Source organism: Leucoraja erinacea, chromosome 1, assembly GCF_028641065.1.
Source record: "Leucoraja erinacea ecotype New England chromosome 1, Leri_hhj_1, whole genome shotgun sequence".
NCBI classification, from domain to species: domain Eukaryota; kingdom Metazoa; phylum Chordata; class Chondrichthyes; order Rajiformes; family Rajidae; genus Leucoraja; species Leucoraja erinaceus.
Window position 1 is genome coordinate 104772698 of NC_073377.1, and position 12109 is coordinate 104784806.

Below are 12109 nucleotides of genomic sequence, written 5' to 3' on the forward strand. Positions count from 1 at the left end.
GACTAAGAATTAAAGTTTACTCCTTCACCCCCCCTTCACATAAAAGCCCTCCAAACTAACTGACTAACGTTTAGGCAATGATTTACAGATGTTTAAGCGTCTCCCGGTCTCAGGGGAGGAGGCAGCCGCTACAGTAGTACAGACCTGGGTTGACCGTGGGTCGTTTCGGGTCAAGTTTGGCGCCAAATGCGAGCTTTGGTGCGCAGGCGACATCTGGAAAAAATGGCCGGTTTTCGGAGTTTTTCGGTTTCCGGAACACCGGATAAAAGGTTGTGCACCTGTACTACGATCTGGAGTAAGATTTGCATTATTTAGAAAAAATGTAATTTCATGATTCATTAAAGTAGGTTTTACTGATAATCGAAGTTATACTGATAATCAAAGTTATACTGACACTGTTTTACTGTTAATCGAAGTTTGAAATTCATTACTCAAGTTACTTACCACTGTTTCTTAATCAACTTGCTAGATGCAAGTTAGGTGCAAAGTTTCTGATGGCATTCTAAAGTTGTGGTTACAGGACTCCTGTATGGAATTAGTAGCAGAATGCTCAATACTTAATGCTATCAAACCAGCATATTCCTAAAAGAAGTTCAAAGGACATGTCTGATTTTGAGAATTATTTTTTCAGGCAGAATTTAGAATAGTCTCTTTAAATTGCGCTGAGTTATTACGTGCATGAATTATTGTAAGAATCCTTATTTTATATTAATCATCCACAAAAACAAACATCCCTTCTGATGACTTGCCAGCTTCCCCACATCAACAACCTTAACATGTGTTAATTACCATTTTTCAATGGAACCACATTTGCTTTTACTAGCTAAAAATGGCAGAGCAATGCTATTTTTCATATAATTAACACATTGACCAAGCTGAGGAATATTGCTGTATAAATGGAATCGCAAAGCAAAATATTTTGGATGATAGAAATAAATCACGCTGAAAATACTAAGCAGAACAAGTATAATACTAATACTGAACCTAATACTGAAATGATTATATTTGGAGTAATGGGAGACGGGAACAAATTAAACATATCGCAAAACTCATTTTTTAATTATGGGTTAATAATAGCAAAAAAACGCATACTTAAATTGTGGAAAAATACAACTCTACCAACACTTAAAATGTGGATTAGAAATATGTTGGACACAGCACACCTTGAAGAAATTAGACTCCTCCTAATAGATAAACAAGACCAATTCTTAACGAGTTGGTCTCCATTTATTGATTTCTTGGATTCATGTGATGCAACAGTATCGTAAAAAGCAAGGGTTTCAGGTATGGGTGAAAGATGATCAACAATATAAAATTTCATCTCCTAGCGTCGATTTGCTAATCTCTCTCCTGCTCTCTTTTATTTCTTATTTCTCTTCCTCACTATGTCTTTTTTTTTATACACACTACACTTTTCTCTACTCTCTACTATCTCTTTCTTTCTTATTTCTCTCTTTAAAAAAAAAAAATGTTGTACAGAGAATGTATCATGTTAACATATATTTGGCATCTGAAAAAAGGTACCACTGTATTGTACTTCTAATAAAAAAATATTTATAAAAAGAACAAGCATAATCTGTGGTTAGATAAATTGAGCTACTGCAATCATTTCGCTGCCTGTGCCTCAACAGGTGTTGCCTGACCTGCTGACCATCCCCATCATTTTCTGTTTTATTTTTATCCAAGATACATCATTTAGATGTTTTAGCTTTCAGGTAACACATCAGCAGAAGCAAAATGGGTAAGACTGTCAATCATATCTGTCACCAAAGATGACATTGCTAAGGAACGTATTTTGAATTTGGTAGCAGCTAGCAGAGAAGGCAACAGGCATTGCTTGCCCAGAACCATCCCTTACTGCCTGCAGCTGCCAACTTCGGGTGGTGCAAATATTTCTTCAACGTGCCTGCACAGCTTCAACAGGAAATTGAATTTATCTCCCTCCAGCACCCTCCATCCAGCCTGAGGCTCTTCAGCTGACATTGATATCTATACCCCCCTGGAAAAACTATGGCTGACAACTTGGACCGACCGAATATACTATGAGGAGTCATGACTAGTTTCTAGCAATACTTGGGCTTTATTCAGTGGATTTTATAGATTATCCAGTTCAGTTACAGCATTGATAACTTGATCTGAAATATCCAAATTCATTGTCATTTTCCACTATTTAAATAAATGACTTGCTTTATGGTGCATATATGCGTCTAATTGCATAATTAAATATTTTAGGACAACCTTCTGTCTCAGAATTGAGAATAGCCATTCGAATTGCTGCTAAATCTGATTTGGCCAGAGCATTACAAAAAAAAATCGTGGTTGAAATTTTCTATGAAACTCGGGGAAACAAGATGTTCTTATGGCATTTGTAAAAATATCCATTGCCATAGGTCAGCACAGGGCATTGTTTGTTAAACTGCTGCATTGCAACTTTTTTAATTTAGCAGAAATCCCATATGAAATAAGCTGGCCATATGCCATTAATATGCCTCGGTAGTCTCTTTCTGGTTCTGGTAATCTGTGGGACAAAACACTGCTGTTCAGCTTTGCTTCTGCCATTTAGTGTGCCTCATTTTTTGTCTCAAGCATTCTAGTATGCTTCATATTTGAACTCCCTTTTGGCCATTTTTAATATTTAACACATTTGCCTTTTTTGTATACTTCAAACATTCCAAGGGACCATTTGAATTTATGAAGGTCTATCCCAATTATTGATCATGACATTGAGAGAATCTATGGGTGTGGGGATACAGTATGATCTGATATTGATTCACATAACGTCTTTGTGCTCTCTATGCTACTTGTTGCAACTTTAAGACACAACAACCTCTGTCTTATAAAGTAGCAGATTTTATATTGGTTAGACTTTAGGGAGACAGAGGGCCCTTTAGCCCATCCTGGTCCGTGCAGACCACTGGGACTATCCTACAGAATTACAATTTGTTTTACTAAAGCCAATTAACCTACAAACCTGTACGTCTTTTGAGTGTGGGAGGAAACCGGAGCATCCAGCAAAAACCCATGCGGTCACAGGGAAAACTTACAAACTCCGTACAGACAGCACCCGTAGTCAAATTCGAGCTTGGGTCATAGAAACATAGAAACATAGAAATTAGGTGCAGGAGTAGGCCATTCGGCCCTTCGAGCCTGCACCGCCATTTAATATGATCATGGCCGATCATCCAACTCAGTACCCCGTACCTGCCCTCTCTCCATACCCTCTGATCCCCTTGGCCACAAGGGCCACATCTAACTCCCTCTTAATATAGCCAACGAACTGGCCTCAACTACCCTCTGTGGCAGAGAGTTCGGAGATTCACCACTGTGTGAAAAAAAGTTCTCCTCATCTCGGTTTTAAAGGATTTCTTGGGTCCCTTGTCACCTGAAAGGCGGGCAACAATCTTCCTGCATCTAGCCTGTCCAACCCCTGAATTTTGTCAAAGATCCCCTCTCAATCTCCTAAATTCTAGGGTCAAGTCTATCCAGCTTGGAAAAGGCAGCAACTCTACTGCTCACTGTGTCAAATCCTGGGTCATAGCTTGGACAGCTATCTCCATATACCACCATCTCCATTATACCATATACCACATGTTCTGCATGTGAAAAGAGGTGTTCCTCGAGAAAATGCATTCAGTTGGGTAGATATCAACCAAACGTTTGTGTATCTTAAAGTTACAGCAAATGAGTTTTGATGGTGAGTATAATGAGTATCTTTGTTACGTTACAGGTCTTCCTACCTTCATGATCATATATCCCAAAACTCTTATATAGTCCTACTTTCTGCGATTTGCTCCCATCTTTGGGTGAAGATTGCCCTAATGGATTTAATGGAAGACAAACATGACTTCTGTATCCATATACCATAGAACATAAAACAGTACAGCAGAGGAACAGGCCCTTCGACCCACAATGTCCATGCCAAACATCAGTCCGAGTTAAACTAATCTCTGTCTACACATGATCTAGATTCCTCCATTCCCAGCGTAGCCATGTGTCTACCCAAAAGGCTCTTAAATGCCACTACCGTCTCTGCCTCCACCACCCCCCAAGACAGCACATTCCAGGCACTCACCATACTGTGATATTTTACACAGTATGCACATATTTGCTTTAAACTTTGTCCTTCAAATCTTAAAGTTAGTCCTTGACATTTCCACTCTGGGAAAATAGTTTTTACTGTCTACCCTATCTATGCCTCTTGCCATTTTATATACTTCCAACAGGTCTACCCACAATCTCCGACATTTCAGAGAAAACAATCCAAGTTTGTCTTAACATGCCATACTAAAATCCATGCAGACAATATCAAATCCTGGAGATTTATCCACCTTACTGCTTTTCAAGAGCCCCAATATCTCCGCACTCTGAATCTCAAATTTCCCTTGCATATGTCTTCCCCACACTGAACTCACTATTCCCTATGTCCTTCTTCATGGTGAATACAGGTGCAAGGTACTTGTTTAATCCCTTGCCCAAATCCTCTGACTCCAAGCTTAAATTATTTTGTTTTTAATGTTTGTATAAAAAGTTATGGGGTTTTCATTAACCAACATCAATTGGATTTATTGGACCCTTTTGGCCCTTCTAATTGCCTGCTCAAGTTATTTCCTGCTTGCTTTATATTCCTTAAGGACGCTATCCAAATCTTTCTAAACCTTATATAAAAATTATTTTTAAGTTTGGCAAAATGTACAAATTCTTTGGTCATCAAGGTTCCTCCTTACTGAAATATTCCCATCCTGATCTCTGATCAACTGGCCCTTAAAGAACTCCCACATTTCAGAGTTTAAGAAGGAACTGCAGATGCTGGAAAATCGAAGGTACACAAAAAAGCTGGAGAAACTCAGCGGGTGCAGCAGCATCTATGGAGCGAAGGAAATAGGCAACGTTTCGAGCCGAAACATTGCCTATTTCCTTCGCTCCGTAGATGCTGCTGCACCCGCTGAGTTTCTCCAGCTTTTTTGTGTACCTCCCACATTTCAGATGTGGATTTAGCCAATAACAATTGCTGTCAAATTACTCTTCCAAGCTCCTACCTAGTAATGCTGTAATAGCCTTATCCCAATTTAGTACCTTTCCCAAAGGTCCATACTGATCCTTAATCATAACTATTATAAAACGTGTAGTTGTGCTCACTATCCCCAAAATGCACTTCCACTGAAACACCACTCACGTGGCCAAGCTCATTTCCTAATACAAGGTCCAGTCTGGTCTTTCCTCGAGTTGGACCTTCTACATATTATTTCAGGAAAACGTCTTGGATGCACCAAACAAATTTTGGTGTCCAAGCCCTTTGAACTAAGTCCATATTCGGGAAATTAAATTTACCCACTTCGAAAACACTTCTGCATCTCTCCCCAATCTGTCTAATAATTATTCCTTTATCTCCCATTGGCCTCTGGGAGACTGACAGCATCATCTCATGACATTGATTGCACCTTTCTTATTTTTGAGCTCAATCCATATTGCCTCAGTGGTTGAACACATTATGCCACAGTGACCTTCTCCTTAATTAGTATAGCAACTCGTCGACATCTTTTAATTCCTTCCCTAACACATCTGAAAAATCAAAACCCTAGAAAATTGAGCTTCTAGTCCTGTCCTTCTCGCAACCAAGTCTCTGTAGTACCGTAGTCCTAGGCACTAATCCAGGCTTTATCCACAATATTCCTTGCATTGAAATAATTGGATTTCAGACCATCAGTTTCACCCCATACCTTAACTTCTCTCTGCCTATCTTTCCTTTGAGACATAAGGGCCTGTCCACCAGCATGTGATAGCATGCGTCTAGCGCAACCAAATGTGGTCGCTTGAGGCGTACGGTCTTAATGCATTTCGTTGTCTAATGCATTTCGTTGTCTCTGTACTGTACACTGACAATGACAATTAAAATTGAATCTGAATCTGAATGAATCTTGCGGGTCCGGTCCCATTTCGATCGCCGGAGGCGCATGGAGTTGTGCGGGGCTGGTCCCGACATCGCGCGGGGCTCCAAAAATCTTGCACTGTTTGAAAATCCCGCGTGACAACGGCCTGTCGGCCTGCAGCCACATTGAGGCCGTACGCACCGCCTCGACGGGCGTACGCAGCGTCTCGACGTCGTATGCAGCGTCTCAACGCCGTACGCAGCGTCTCGACCCCGCACGCAGCGTCTTGACGGCGAACGCCTAGTGCGTGGCGTTGCGCGATGACGTCATCGCCCCGCGTACCGTTGCGTGATGACATCACCCGCCCGACGCCGTGCGACGTCCAAATTCAGTTGGCCCGCCTCCTGCCCAGCTGATTGGTGAGTATGATGTCGGGACCAGCCCCACACAACTCCAGACATCTCCGCAGTTGGAAGTGGGACTGGCCCAGCGAGTCCGTACGCCTCAAACCACCACGTTTGGTCGTGCTAGACGCATGCAATCACATGCTGGTGGGACAGGCCCTTTATTAGTCTACCATCAGCCTTCCCGTCAGTCCTTCCATTTGCTGACCATCTTTTCTGCATCTCAACCCCACTGTCACTCTAGTTTAAACCCTCTTGAGTATCACTAATGGAATTTCTTGCACAGTTATTGGTCCCCCTCCAGTTCAGATGCAACCTATCCATCTGTACAGGTCACCTCTATGCCAGAAAAGATCCAAATGGTCCAACAAATTAAACTCCAGGTGATGGTTTAAAAATAAAAGACACAAAGTGCTGAAATAACTCAGTGGGTCAGGCAGCATTACTGGAGAATATGGATAGGCGACATTTCGGGTCGAGACCCTTCTTCAGTCTGATTGTGGTTGGGGATATATAATAGTCTGTTCATATTTTCTTGATTGGAAAAGTGCTGACAGTTTTCCAGTAAATCTTCTTTGTACAGTATCTCTCTTTCCCTTTTCTATTCTGGAGACCGGGACTGCTCACACCAGTCCATGTATGGTCTATGCGTCGGGCAGAAGTTTACTCCAATTGCTGCTGATCAAAGACAGCGAGGAACACCAAGTGGCACAGAGCTGGGAATGTACAGCATCTAGCCTGCATTGGCCATTGACTAAAATGGTCATCGTTCCCACCATGTCTAGTGTGATCCCATTAGCATCCACTGAATTTCAAACCAGTATCTTAACCAATTCGTTTTGGTGGTTGGTCCATTAAAGTGTTCACAAAATAGCTTGCAGCTATAAGCATGTGTCAAATACAAATAGGAAGTTGTTTACAGACTAGGCATAATCTGAATGAACAATAAGCAGCTTGATATTTCTGTTTATACCCGATTGCCCTGAGCACACGATTATGCACTTGGGGACCAAACAAAATGCTTAAGTTGCCAAGCTAGTCTGATACAGGCAACAAATTATGCACTTATTGCAAAAGTAAATCTACATTTTTTATGACACTTTAAAATAAGGATCCAGAGAAATGTAAAATGTCGTTTGCCTTTTCTGAAGCACAGCCAATTCTTGTTAACATTCTTAACTGATAAAACATTTCAGATTGAAGTTTCTGTATTCTGTCAAGCAGCACCTCACAAATTTAAACTTCCATAATTCTTTAACTCTTGGTGCACCAACTAATATATTACAGTATAGATGAAAGATTCATAAATTTGCCTTGGTGGCTTATAGTACTAATATGGAGTTTCTTCTCCATTAATAGTCTACACACACAGAGTGAATAAACCACCACTGGCACAGTTATAAAACTTAACATGCTCAAATAGTTACTTGACATCATATATCATGAGAGTGCAAGCTGAGAAAATAACCCAAACTTCACATCTCAGAAAATAACCCAAACTTCACAGGATAACGCTCTAATGACAGTAAATCTAATTGACGTACAAATCTGCTTTTATGCGCATTTAATGCAGTTCAGAGAAGCCTAAAGCTAAGAATCATTGGGAATTTTGTTCATAATTGATCAAGAATCCTTTGCCAGCTGTGAAGATCAGCAACCTGCCTTCAGTGTTAAAAAAAGACACAAAGTGCTGGAGTAGCTCAGGTCAGAAGGCTTCTCTGGAGAACATGGATAGGTGATGTTTTGGGTCAGAACCTTCATCAAACTGACCTTAGTAGGAAAGAGGAATGGCAGCTTTCTTCCACCCCCTCCATCTGTGCAATCAGTCTGAAAAGGTTTGTTGGGTAATAGGTTGATATAGGTGAGAAGATGGTCAGAAGATTGGACAAAGGCCAGAAATGAAAAGACAAATAGTGTGAGACAAAGGCATTGAAGTGTTGTAAATTGTTAAGCTGGAGGAAGGAATGTAAGTGGAAAGGGAGGGGGAGAAATATGTATGAGTCCAGGCGGAGCATGGGGGAACGGAGGAAGAAAGGAAGGGGGAGGGTTGAGGAGAAAAAGGAAGAGGCGAAAGGTTTTGTAGTTACCTAAAATTGGAGAATTCAACGTTCAAACTGTTGGGTTATAAGCTACCCAAACAGAATATGAGGTGTTGTTCCTCCAGTTTGACTGTGGCCTGTGGGTACTGGGGTAGTCCCAGGACAACCAGGTTAGTATGGGAATGGGAAGAGGAATTAAAATGGTTAGTAACCGAGTGATCCAGTGTGCCTTGGCAGACTGAGCGCCAGTGTCCAGAGCAATGATTGCTGAGTTTAAGCTTGGTCTCACCGATGTCCAGGAGGTCACATTGGGAATGCCAGATGATGTAGATGAGGTTGGCGGAGGAGCACATGAACCTTTGTTTCACCTCGAAGGACTTCTGGGGGGTTCCCTGGGTGGAGGTTGAGGGAGGAGGTGTTGCATCTCCTGTGGTTGCTGGGGAAAGTACCTGGGGAGGGGGTGATTTAGGTAGGTTGGGAAATGCGAACCAAGGAGTTGTGACGGAACGGTCTCTGCAAAAGGCAGAAAGTGGTGGGGTTGGGAAGATCTGTCTGGTGTGGAATTATTTTGGAAGTGTTGGAGAATTTGGAGGATGATGTGTTGAATGAGGAGGCTTTTAGGGTGAAAGGTGAACACCAGGGAATCTCTATCCTTGTTCCATCAGGGGGGAGGGGAGGCGAAAGCAGAACTATGGGGCACAGAGAAGATGTGGGTGTGGGATCCATCTATGATGGCAGGGGGAAAACCATGTTTACTAAAGAATTAGGACATCTTGAATGTTGAGGGTCCCGAGCCAAAATGTCAACTTATCCATATTCTCCGGTAATGCTGCCTGACCTGCTAAGTTACTCAAAAAAAATCTGTAGATCAAACAGAATTACTGCCTTGAGGTCAATGGAATGAATTTCCGAGGTGAAGTGAAATGCACTACTCAAAATGGATTTCTTTCTAGCAATTGTCTTACTATATATTTGTAGATCTCGCTGGCTGTTAGGCTATACTTGAGCTTCAGTGCTTTAATTAGTCAGTGAAATCAAATTTAGGAAATGGAGTAGGACATGTTGCTATTATTATTTGTCACCTTTAGAGTGACTTAGGATGAATCTCTAGGCATATTGAGATTCCTCATAGTGCAATGAATTTCATTTTTGGCTGTGAAAAATTGGCAGAAACATTGTGTGGCATTCCTGATGATATTTTACCACTCAGATGGGGAGATCAGAATGAAATAGGGAAAAAATGGCATTGGTAAAACCACAAGCTAATCACAGAGCCCAAACCATAAAGATGGAATTTGAGGTCATCCAAACCCATATTGGTAAGTAAAATCGAATTGATTTATGGAATTTGTTCCCAAAACATGGATTAAAAATCCAGGAGTCCAATGCAAAGAAATGAAATTTGACTTGCTCAATCTCAGCACGACATTGTTATCAATCATTTTTACAGAGACTTGGAGAATATCTTATGTTGATCATAGTGAGTGCCATTACATCTGATCTTTGTCTCTTTTGCAATGCATAGAATTTCCTTACAATTTTGTCTGTTTCACCGGAAGAATTTGACGTTATAAATCAATGAGAAACGTATTGTGTGCTAATATTTTCAACATGATCTGTACAATTGCATCAATGGTTGTGGATTTCTTTTAGATCCAGGTCATAGAAGAAGATAAACTTCGAAGATCAGGACAGCTTTTTGCAACAAATTCTAGGGGACAGGTTCCTCCACTCGTTACCACTAAATGTGTTGTACAAGATCAAGGTATAGAAATTTGATTTCACATTGATGAATTAATGAAGAGATTTGTAGTTACTTGCTTACACTTTACAGTCATTAATAATCTGAGAATTGATTTATCCCTACTTGATAGAATTGTATTGTGCACAAAATATCTGAATAACTCAGTCAAACATCAGCATTCTCTATTATTAACAAATGTTAACTAATCTGCTTCTGATTACTTGCTTACACTTCACAGTTGATAACAATCGAAGAGGAGATTTATCCCTACTTAATACATTTGTATTGCATAAAAATGTTGAACTGTGAAGTAGAATTTTATGGGAAATTAGTTTATACATTATAAAATAATGCAGTACAAATATTTTGATTTTGGCTTAAATGAAAATTAAATTGTTGGAAGGATACAGTCAGGCAGCATCTGTGAAGGAAATAGACAGACGGCATTTCAGGTTGGGACCCTTCTTCCGACAAAGCTTTTTCAGCCATTATATGTCTTTTATATTTGCTCGTTCCCTGGAACCTCAATTTTTTTTACTTTGTGGGAAAATGTATACAATTCTACTTAATTGGGATTGTTTATTAAGGGACAATCTGTTGGGCAATATCTTGTCCCTCGGGCTCCTCCTCGGGCTCCTCCTCCTCCTTTTTCCTTTCTTCTCCCCGCCACCCCCCATCAGTCTGAAGAAGGGTTTCGACCCAAAACGTTGCCTATTTCCTTCGCTCCTTAGATGCTGCTGCACCCGCTGAGTTTCTCCAGCATTTTTGTGTACCTTCGATTTTCCAGCATCTGCAGTTCCTTCTTAAACATCTTGTATCTCATCCTAGGTCAGGCTGATTAGACACTCATTAGACATCAGTAAGTTGGGATATTATTGGCAATAAATGGAAGAAAACCATGCTGCTTGGAATGTTGTATTTATAACAAACCAAAGGCTGTAACAAAATAATCTGAAGTAATTCATACATTCCTTTTCAATGAAATAATTTGTTCATTTATTGGTATTACCTTTTTTGTTCTACTACACTGAAATTGCAAGGAAGTTCATCTTGTATAACTTTGCTAACCAGATACAACTTCCTGTCAGCCTAATTGGTACTAAAACAGTTTTGACCTTGGGTAATGATTGAAATAATTGATTTCGTACTGATTATCTTGCAACATTCAGCATGATGGCCAAAAACGTTGCAGTTGTAATTTGACTATGCGTGAGGCAAAGCATTTTAGGAAGTCAAATTGGGGTAGGACATATGCAGCAAATGCAATGGAAGGGTGCTTAGGAGTGTTGATGAACAGAGGGAACTTGGGATTCTAGTCCATAGTACCTAGAAAATTGCACCAAAGGTGGATAGGGTGGTGAAGAAGGCATATGGAACACTTGACTTCACAGGTAGGGATTTTTTTTCAGCTTTACAAGACACTGTAAAGAGGACACTTGGAGTATTGTATGCAGTTCTGATCACCACAATATAGGAAGCATGTGATTGGGCTGGAAAGTGCAGAAAAGATTCACTAGGATAACTGGAGGACTTTAGTTATGGAGAGAGGTTGAAAGGTCATAGGTGATGGGAGTAGAATTAGGCCATTCTGCCATTCCATTCAATCATGGCTGACCTGGCTCTCCCTCCCAACCTAGGTTTGTTTTCCCTGGAGTGAAGGGTGAACTGACAGGTATATAAAATTATGTGGGCATAAAAGGGGAGATAGTCAGAAACACTTATCCATATTAGAGGAATAGTAAACAAGAAAGCATAGGTATACGATTGGAGGTGGGAATATTAATAAGGAATTTACAGTGAGAATATGACTAATTAGTGTAGTGTAGATGGGCAACAAGGTCAGCATGGATAAGGTGAGCTGAAGGGCCTTCTCAGTGCTCGACAGTTCTGGTTCCATTACATCTAAATACACCGTAGGAAGCAAACCACATTGGCCCTAATAATCTATAAATATTTTGTCCATATATTACAATAATAACATCTTCCATTTCACAAATCGACTGGATGCACATGTAGATCATATTAATCTGCCAATTATTGAATATTAAGAAATGG

At 40.5% G+C, this 12109-nt stretch overlaps 1 protein-coding gene across 2 annotated transcripts in view; it reads left to right on the top strand.

Annotated features, from left to right (window-relative positions):
- LOC129700275 (protein transport protein Sec24D-like) overlaps positions 1–12109 on the top strand; it is a 147380-nt gene that overhangs the window by 37139 nt on the left and 98132 nt on the right. For both annotated transcript variants that reach the window (XM_055640624.1, XM_055640629.1), the window contains exon 7: positions 9964–10075. In XM_055640624.1, the coding sequence (XP_055496599.1) occupies positions 9964–10075 (112 nt within the window). The remainder of the gene's footprint in view (positions 1–9963; positions 10076–12109) is intronic.